Raw genomic sequence first — 9574 nt, 5'->3', positions numbered from 1 at the left:
TCATTACTAAGGCGAATGCTATATGACCCCAGGACAATCAGTTCCAAATAATGGTAATAACTTACAATTGCTTTCAAATCAATTTTGATGCCCATTTTAGTGTTCTAGTTTGAAAAAAGAAAACCAAAGTATAAAGCAGCATGTATAATATGCTACATTTTGTGCATCAAGGGAGAAGAAAATAAATATATGTCTTTTCTGCTTATGAAACTGTAGAAAAACATGCACACAAACATACATACACCTAAAATGGTGGTTATGTGCAGTTAAGGACAGATTTGGGTGAATAGTGAGACTGACAGTGGTAGACATTTGAAATTTTTGTTTGATTTTGGAACTATGCAAATATATTACTTATTTACAGGATGAAATTTAAAAAATATGCTTTCACAAGAGCTTCTTATATAGATTTTCATTTTTTCTTATATTTATTGAATAAGATTATATTTTTCTACAAACTGGGCACTACTGATTCAGATTTGAGAAAGAATGGTATAGAAATGAAACATTTTCCTATGTGTTTTATAAATAGCAATATAATTGTAAAATTAACTTTATATTTATAATTTCTGCATTTATTGTTTATCTTTGTGCTATCTGCCAACCTGTATTAAAATCTGTTTTTGACCTGTTCTTGGTTCAGTTTGATCACAAAGCTAATGAGATCAAAGAGGAATACTTCCTCCAAATTGTAAATTATTGACTAAAAAATTGCTCATTTTAATCGCTTATGAAAGCTAGAACTTAAAGCATATTGATATAAATATCATGCCCATAATCCATTATTAATGTTTCCAGCCTTTGTAGCAAGCATGCTTTGGTGACCATGACCATTAAGAAATACATCAAATTTGACCAAAAGGAAACAACACAAATTTTTCAGTGTTTTTGAAAAAGAATACTGTCATACCTGTTTTATTATAAATAACCAGGTTCTGTCATATTTTATCTTCTTGCCAGCAAATGAAGGACATTGTTTCATAAAGCTTCTAAAATGTACATGAATATTTAATTAAATCATATTTCCTTGAGAAAATAAAGTTCATTCGCATTTATAGCAGACAGTTGTGAGGAGTAAGATAATTGTCATAAGACCAGGGTAGCCAGTACCGGTTGCTTGTGGAACAAAACTCCTCAAATTTTTAAAACTTTTTTTAAAAAATAAACTTACAATCATAAGTGTTCATTTACTTTAAAAATCCTAAAGATGAAGAAAATTATTGTCTATATATTTAAGTCCTTGTATAAATTACAAAACTCAAGTTTATGTTACAGAGTCCCTTCCCCATAGGAAGCATAAAGCACTTTTGTGGTACCTTTCACCAGTAAATATTTGTATCACATTGAATTTGACAAATGAAAGAAAAGTCGATATTGCATCTTAAAGCCCCAAGAGAACATTCTTCTAAGCTGTCTCTCATGTTGAATGAGCTTCAAAAGTCATTTGATTGCCACGATTTAACTCAATCCCAAATAAAGATATATAAAAGTAATATGCCTATTGACTTCAGTAGAAATCTGAAATATCAGTGAACTGCAGACTCTTCTTGTTTGAGGTCAACAAACACTCTTTGGAAGACAACCAAGAGTAGTTTAAGACCTGGACAACAAAATAAAATTATAACAATAATAATTATAATAATAAAAATAACAATAATAAAATTAAACAACAACAACCAACAATGAGGTAAACTCCCCTTTAAAAAGGCAATATGTGTTGCCTGGATTGTCAGGAGAGAGTTCGATTGTACCTGACACCCAAATGTTTTTCCAACCATAGTTCAGCCAGTTGCACGGTTGAGGCAAAAGTACTTGCCTTGGATCCTAAGCACATCTTATACTGCTTAGGGTCCAAGTTAGGGTCACAATGAACTTGATGGAAAATATGCACCACTCCTACTTCTTGACTTCTGAAGGGCCTTAAGCCAGATAGAATGACTTTATTGTAGAGATCTACATCTTCCAGTCCCCAGCCTTGTATTGAGGTATCAAATCCACCTGCACCCAGAAGATCACTTTTATAAATACAAGTAATTCCATATCCATAATCTCTCCAAAATCCAGTCTTCTTTGAGAAGACGAAGTCGTCATCGGTTGGAGGGTTCCCCCCATTGGTTACCTTTGGGTCATACTGGCTAAAGATGATGGGGTAGTACACCTGTTGTCCCTGAATTGTATTGTCTCTACATCGTTGGAGAAAGTCTCCTCTGAAGATCAAGTCAACATCACAAAATAGCAGCAAAGTATCATTGTCAAACTGGGAAGATCCCATTTCAAGACCAAGACCTCTGGAAAACTCCCCTTTCATGGGGATCAGGGTGATTTCTGCTTTGGGGTACTTGTTCTGATATTCTTGTATAAGCTCAATATGCTTGTTGGAATCTTGGCCAGAATCCTTACTGAAAAGGATGATGACCAGTTTTACATTCTGCTTTGGGATAAGACAAATGTTTTCAAAGTTCTCCATGAATCTCAAGAATGTGTCATACCTTCCAATGAGAGGAACAAGAATGTGTATTTTCTTTTCACTGTGCCCTCCCATTTCTTTGGCACCTTGAAAAGAAGATAGTATCTTTAAAGAATTAGATATAAAGGAGAATGATTGAGTGTCACTGTTAATACTCTCTACAAGACTGTTGACATCTAGCTCTTCAGTTTCTCTGAAGAAAGGCTTGCTGAACAACTGCTGAAGATAGGCATGGCGTCTTACTGGCACAGTCAGTTTCCTCCCCTTGTGTCTTTTGTATAAGAGAAGTAAATCCAAAATGTACTCCACCCCATGCATGGGATCAACCCTGCGGTAGCCATACTGAATTTCTTTGAAGTCAATGAGCCGTCCTCTAGTTTTGGCATTCTCATTGATCATCTCCATCACCTGTAGGACGGTATCATCCAGCGCTGTTCTCAGGATGCTGTTGATGCTCTGTCGAGGAGGCTGGTTCTCAGATGCTGAGTAAAGGAGTTTCCCTGTCAGGAACTCCCATTCTATCACTTCATCTCTCTCCCGAGGCTGGAAGTGGTTGAAAGAAGGCATTATTCCCAGTTGCTGGTCCTCTTTGCTCACTTCGCTATTACTAAGCTTGCTCATCAGCGCACTCTCCCGGTGGAGCTGGATGGTGCGGTAGCGCAGTTCAGAAATTTTGCGGCTGAGCATGTAATTATGAAGCCTGTATTGGTAGGCAGGCCTTTTGTTTGGATGAAGTGTTATGGCTGCATGGATTTTGCTGTTGTGAAGGTCTTGGATATAACCCTTGCGATTGTGTTCATAATTTTCATGGAACAGTTGCTGCATCTGCAAAGTAGAAGGAAATCAAGATGTTAAAATAAATTTAAAAAGAAACTAGGCAATAAAACATTTAAACTAAAATATTTAATAAGAATTACTTATACTGCATTTAATAACAAAAATGATATGAAAAATGGGAAAAAAATCTTTAATGGGCACTTCACAAAAGAGAATATGTAAATGCCTGATAAATATACAAAACATTTCTCTAGTTCATTCATCACCAGTGTAATGAAATTTAAAGTCACAATATGATATTTAACCTACAAAAATGGCTAGTGATACATAATGCACTGTCAAAGTATTAATAGCAGATTTGGAACTCTCATACATGGCTGGTGAGAATGTAACTTGGTTCAACCACTGTGGAAAACTGTATTGACTAAAATGATCATATGCATTTCCTGTTACTCAGTAATTCTACTCTTAGAAATAGGCCCAATACAAATACATGCATACATTTACCTAAATATATATATATTTTTCAAAGCAGTATTATTCATAATACACCCAAACTGAAAGCAACCTGAATGTACATCAAAAATTGATAAATAAATCTAATAGAAAATAATACAGCAATTAAAATAAATGAAATACTACTACTCAACAACACAGACAAACTCACAAACAAGTAAAAGAAGTTATGTACAAATGAATACATTTTATATGATTCTATTCATATGAAATTAAGAAATAGGTATAGCTAACCGATGCAGTTAGCTATAAGAATACTGATCAAAATCCAGAAAGGGGGCAGGAAGCTCTGCAGTGTTAACAGTATTGTATTTGCTGATCTAAGTCATGGTGACACATTACATTTAATTTGTGAATATTCACTCAACTGTTACTTAAGATGTATTTGCTACCCCCAATTAATAAACAACTTTCTTTTAAAAAATATGCATATACATGCATGTAAAACCAGGTAGGTTTTTTGATATGTAGGTACATAAATGTGTGTGGATATGTGAGAAGAGAGAGAATATGAATATCAGAATTATCCTAGCGAAGGTGACCTAAAAAATGTAAGACCAATACCATGGCAGATTCTTTCTCTCCAGTATTTCGCCTGGTTCTTATTCTATACTCCACAGATTTTCAAATCAACATCATCTGACCTGGAAGAAGTGTAATAGCAGATATTCTGAGATGGATTTGGACTTGATTCAAGAGAGTTTAGTTACATCCAATATTTTTTCCTAAAAACATATCCCAATTTTTATTTGAAACTTTGATGTTAAATCAAATTAAATCCATATGAATGGGCTATTATGTCTCTATTTTTGTATATTATCCTTCACCTGAAATTGCCTCAACATATTATTTTAGGTAGTTTTCCATGGGTTTTTTTGGTATGCAACAAGATAAAAAATTCTAATGGCATATAGAGTACTAATTTTACCACCTCTACAGAGTATTGGCTCTTTGAAACTATTCATTCTTAAGGCCTGCTTTACATTACTAACAAAACAGGAACATGCTATATTAAATAGGAGACATTGCTCAGAGGTGAATTGTTAAATTGCAGACTTATCTAGCTCCTTTAGTGATACTGAAGTGATTAATACTGCACAACTTGATAAAGGTGACATTTGTTATAGAACAAAAATTATCAGTATTAAAATGGTTAAGTAACTTGCATCACTCATATCATTATAATACAAGTTCCCTATATAGTGCTTATTTTTCTAGTGTATTCCTTTGCAGAAATATTACAAGCAAAGTCAGTGGGGGGGCAGTATTTATAAAGAGCACACTCATACAGACTCTAGGCAGTGTGGTAATGATAAGATCATCTTGAATTCATGTTATATTTTCCATTAAGAACCATAGAGTATATCCAAATTTTCTGTTTATATGTAGGGAGGATCAAGCTCTGCAGCATAAACAGGAGAATGTTTAAGAGCCTGGCTGTGAAATTACAGATCTAGACTTGCATGCTGAGTCCACCATTTCTATGTCATTTACTAGCCAATCTATCTAAAGCTCAGTCTCGTAATCTATAATAGAGAAAATGCCAACCACCTCAATGTATATTAAAATGTTGCTCAATAAGAAATATATATATATATATATATATACACACACATTGCTTAGTACTATGTCTGGTACCAGCCAAGACAAGGACTTGCCAGCCTCCTCCTGAGATTCCTCTTTTTAACTAGGAGCTATCAGAGAAGGAGAGCAGCACTCTCTAGGCTTGCTTCGTCTTTGTTCATTTCTAGAAATGCTTGGGAACAGTAATAATTTGGCCACATACACTCAGTGCTTCAATGTATCAAGCATACCACTGAGGAACCTTCTGCTAACAAAAATCCTCAACATTTTACTACAAGAGAGATAAGGTATTGTGGGGGTTTTGGGGAAACCAAGGTTCAAGAAGGTTAAGTGATTTAACCAAGGGTCTACTGAGAGTAATGAGATTATGACCAAAACTAGAATAAGCAGTCACCTTTGCTACTTATCACACAAAATTTTGAATACAGCAAAATTGTTTTAAGAAAAAGTATAAAATACACATTTAAAATTATATTAGCTTGTTTGAAATAATGCAGGATTTCCTTTCCCTTACAGAATTTTCAGTTGATTTCATGGTACCTCCACAACCTTATACTGAAAGTAAAAATCATTTCACACTAACAAAATTACAGAAGCAACTGACATCAATGGGTCCTGACTGATTTCAGTGTTTCTGTAAGTTTCTGTTTTTCAAAGTTTCTACAAGAGAAAAAGACTAGATGAAAAATAGCCTCACCCTACCAAGAAAAGAATTCATGAAACCGAGGAAAATATTAAGGGACAGTTCTAAAAGTCATAAGAAGAATTTTCCTCTCTTTTGGAAAACAACAAAGTATAAATATAAGATCTCAGGGATGTGATGGTAGAGATGAAATGTCAGTTCACAGAACTAAGAAATAAAGATAAACTATCTTTATTATATATCTTTGTTATATATATATATATATATATATAGTATCTTTGTATATTATACAAAATAAACTCAGATGTGAAAATTAAATCATAAGGAAAAATAAAGAATAAATACTGTGGAAGTCTCAGTAAAGGGGGAAAAAGATAGAAATTAAGAAATCTAAAAAATAAAGTTATGATCTAATAATCTAATAATCTAATAAATAAAGTTATGATGGTTTAGAGAGAAATAATTCAGGACTTAGAAAAGTACTTTGTTTAGAGTAACTGCTATTAATAAGAGTTATAATAAGAGTAAGCTATTATTATTACTATTGTTGTTACTTTTTTTTTTTACTACTATTATCATTAGTATAAGTATTGAATAAATGAGTAAAGGGGAATGGCCTCCTTTTCCTTAGAAAAGAACTCAAATATGCACAGTACAGCCATCATTTAACTTCAGATCATCATCTAAAAACTAAAAGACTAAATTGTCTTTAAGAGGTCTTTGTTCAAGTGAAGTGGAAATAAAAGGCCATGCCATTATCAGAAAGCTTTGTGTTATAAGAAAATAATTTATTTTTTTCTCTATGAAAGGGAAAATATCTTTAATTTATTTATATAAAGAACCTATTTCAATTTATTATAAGTTCTTTTGTCCCCTTTAGGGTACTTCATTTTTCATAAAAAGGATTCCCTAATTTAGAAAGTTCTCTTTAAATCTTTTCATATCAGACTAAGGAGGACTTGGGAAAAGAAGGTATTCTTGTTCGAGGAAGTACAGACTCAAATTAGAATAATTCATGAAGGTGAACAAGGAAATAATAAATCATTAAAGATGTGTAAAATATAATGGTGACTAGGTACCTAAGGGCTGGGAAATTTGCCTTGCAAATATTTTAATTCATTTCACTATGATTTAGTTATGCAGTTGTACATAACTAAAGGGAGAGTCTTAGTACCCTTGATGCAAATACCTAGTGATTTTTCATTTTTTAAGACTAGTAGATATAAAGGTTCTGAACAAAATAGTGAATTTTTGAATTAACACTATTACTTTTCCTCAATTATAATCTTCACATATTAACAGTAAAGTTCTTAAACTATGTCCTGCCTTTCTGGTAATAATGACACAATGAAAACAGCACCTAATTCTAAATATTAAGGAGAAGATATAAGTTTGGGGAAAATAAACATCCATGTATCATTCTATAATTATAAATAGAATGAAAAAATGTTAAAGGTAGACAGTTTGAATAAGTTTTGGAATTTGACAGCAAAGAACTAGTTTAAATATGATAAGATATACCCTTCTTCTGGAGAAGGCAATGGCAACCCACTCCAGTACTCTCGCCTGGAGAATCCCATGGACGGAGGAGCCTGGTGGGCTGCAGTCCATGGGGTCGCTAAGAGTCGGACACGACTGAGCGACTTCACTTTCACTTTTCACTTTCATGCATTGGAGAAGGAAATGGCAACCCACTCCAGTCCTCTTGCCTAGAGAATCCCAGGGACGGGGGAGCCTGGTGGGCTGCCGTCTATATGGTTGCACAGAGTTGGACACGACTGCAGCGACTTAGCAGCAGCAGCAGCAGCATACCCTTCTTCATGCTTGTCACATAAAATTGAGAGCATTACATATTTTGCCACTAAAGATTTATAAAAATAATAGTACCTTGGCAATAGCCACATCGAATCCACAAATTCTAGTTAAAAAATTCAATGTACACAGATAATAAAATTGCATGAAACTGCATGCATAAACATAAGTAAAACTTGGGAAATCTAAATAAGATAAGTGGAATACATTAATGCCAATATCCTGGCTGGGATATGTCTCTATAGTTTTGTAAGATTTTGCCACTGGGAGAAACTGCTTTAACAAATCCATGGAATTTCCTTGCATTATTTTTTAGCTGCTATATGTGAATCAATAATTATCTGAAAATAAAAGATTTAATAAACGTATGTGCAAAAATTAAAAATCATATCATTTAAAAAAATCATCCCAAAGTTTACTTAGAAGAAGGTGTTAAATCTTGTAGTTCAAAAGTTGTGGGTCCAAAACTGTGACTTTGCCTTTGTTTACTTGGTAAACCCAGTGTTTTGAATACACTTGAAAAATGTTAAGTGAGCTGTGCATTTTCCAGTAATTTTCAGTCCCATAAAGTTTCTTTAAGTTTGTTTTATGAATTTAAAGTTGCCTTAGGGCATTTGTGTTCTTGACTATCCTTTTAAATTAATGTTACTTTTAAATTAAAGTAACAAAAAAATCAAAAATGTCTTCTCCTTTTGAAATTCTGTCACATGCCACAACATAGATGAACCCTGAAGACATTACACTAAGTGAAATCAGCTAGTTACAAAAAGACAAATACTATGATTCTACTTTTATGAGATCTATAAAGTAGTCAAACTTATAGAGACAGAAACTAGAGTGGTAGTTTCCAGAGGCTGGGGGAGGAGGAAATGAATTGTTCTGTGGGTAGAGAGTTTCAGTTTTGAAAGATGAAAAAGTTCTGTTGTTGCACAACAATGTGCATATAGCTGACAGCACTAAACTGTCCCCTTGACAGTGATAAAGACGGTAAAAAAACCTTTTCCTTTTATTCCACATGAGCCTCACCTTTCCTAAACAGGAAATCTGGTCAATTACAAATCACAATCTGGCCAGTTAGTATGTAGTAAGTGAAAAGTGTGAACGGCTCAGTCATGTCTGACTCTGCAGCACCACGGGGACTGTAGCCTGCCAGGCTCCTCTGTCATGGAATTCTTCGGGCAAGAATACTGGAGTGCGTTGGCATTCATTCCCTTCTCCAGGGGATCTTCCTGACCAAGGGATCAAACCTGGGTCTCCTGCATTTCAGGCAGACTCTTTACATTGCAGGCAGATTAGTTTCAATCCTGGGTATGAACAAAAAAATCTTTCCCTTTGGCTACAGGCTTAGATTTTGCATATTGTAATTCCTCAGAAAGAAAAGCAGACCTTGCACCCAGACAAGCGAAGAGAAGCGATACAAGAAAGACAGCACTGTTGAGAGCGCTGAACTGAGCTGTACCTAAGATTACCCCCAGACTTCCTGGTGTCCGGGGACAGTAGTTTCATCTCTCATTCAGGTAGTTTAGCTGTGGTTCTGTCACTTGCAACCAAAGGAATCCTGTCAAAACAATCTGGCAAATGGATGTGTTTTAATTTTAGCTCTGTATTAATGCTCTGTATGATTTGCCTCTGTTTAATTAGCTAGTTTAATTTTGGTTGAAATCCTAAACAATCTCATATGGGCAATCTGTACCATTAAAACTGGTACTTTTTTTTCTGTTACATTTAATTTCGTTAGCTATTTTAGTTTATGAAAAAACAGCCTGTCAGACAAC

At 34.2% G+C, this 9574-nt stretch overlaps 1 protein-coding gene across 1 annotated transcript in view; it reads right to left on the bottom strand.

Moving 5' to 3' along the window:
* Window positions 1–624: 624 nt before the first annotated feature.
* The window catches only part of CHSY3 (chondroitin sulfate synthase 3), a 296867-nt gene continuing 287917 nt past the window's right edge, over window positions 625–9574 (bottom strand). Inside the window, exon 3 of the mRNA XM_055428857.2 lies at window positions 625–3292. Within this exon, the coding sequence (XP_055284832.2) occupies window positions 1730–3292 (1563 nt within the window). The 3' untranslated portion in view covers window positions 625–1729. The remainder of the gene's footprint in view (window positions 3293–9574) is intronic.

This window comes from Moschus berezovskii, chromosome 8 (assembly GCF_049115385.1).
Source record: "Moschus berezovskii isolate FMDL1 chromosome 8, NW_MosBer_1.0, whole genome shotgun sequence".
Classification (NCBI taxonomy): Eukaryota; Metazoa; Chordata; class Mammalia; order Artiodactyla; family Moschidae; genus Moschus; species Moschus berezovskii.
The sequence above is the reverse complement of the archived record's forward strand: the minus strand, read 5'-3'. Positions and strand labels throughout refer to the sequence as shown.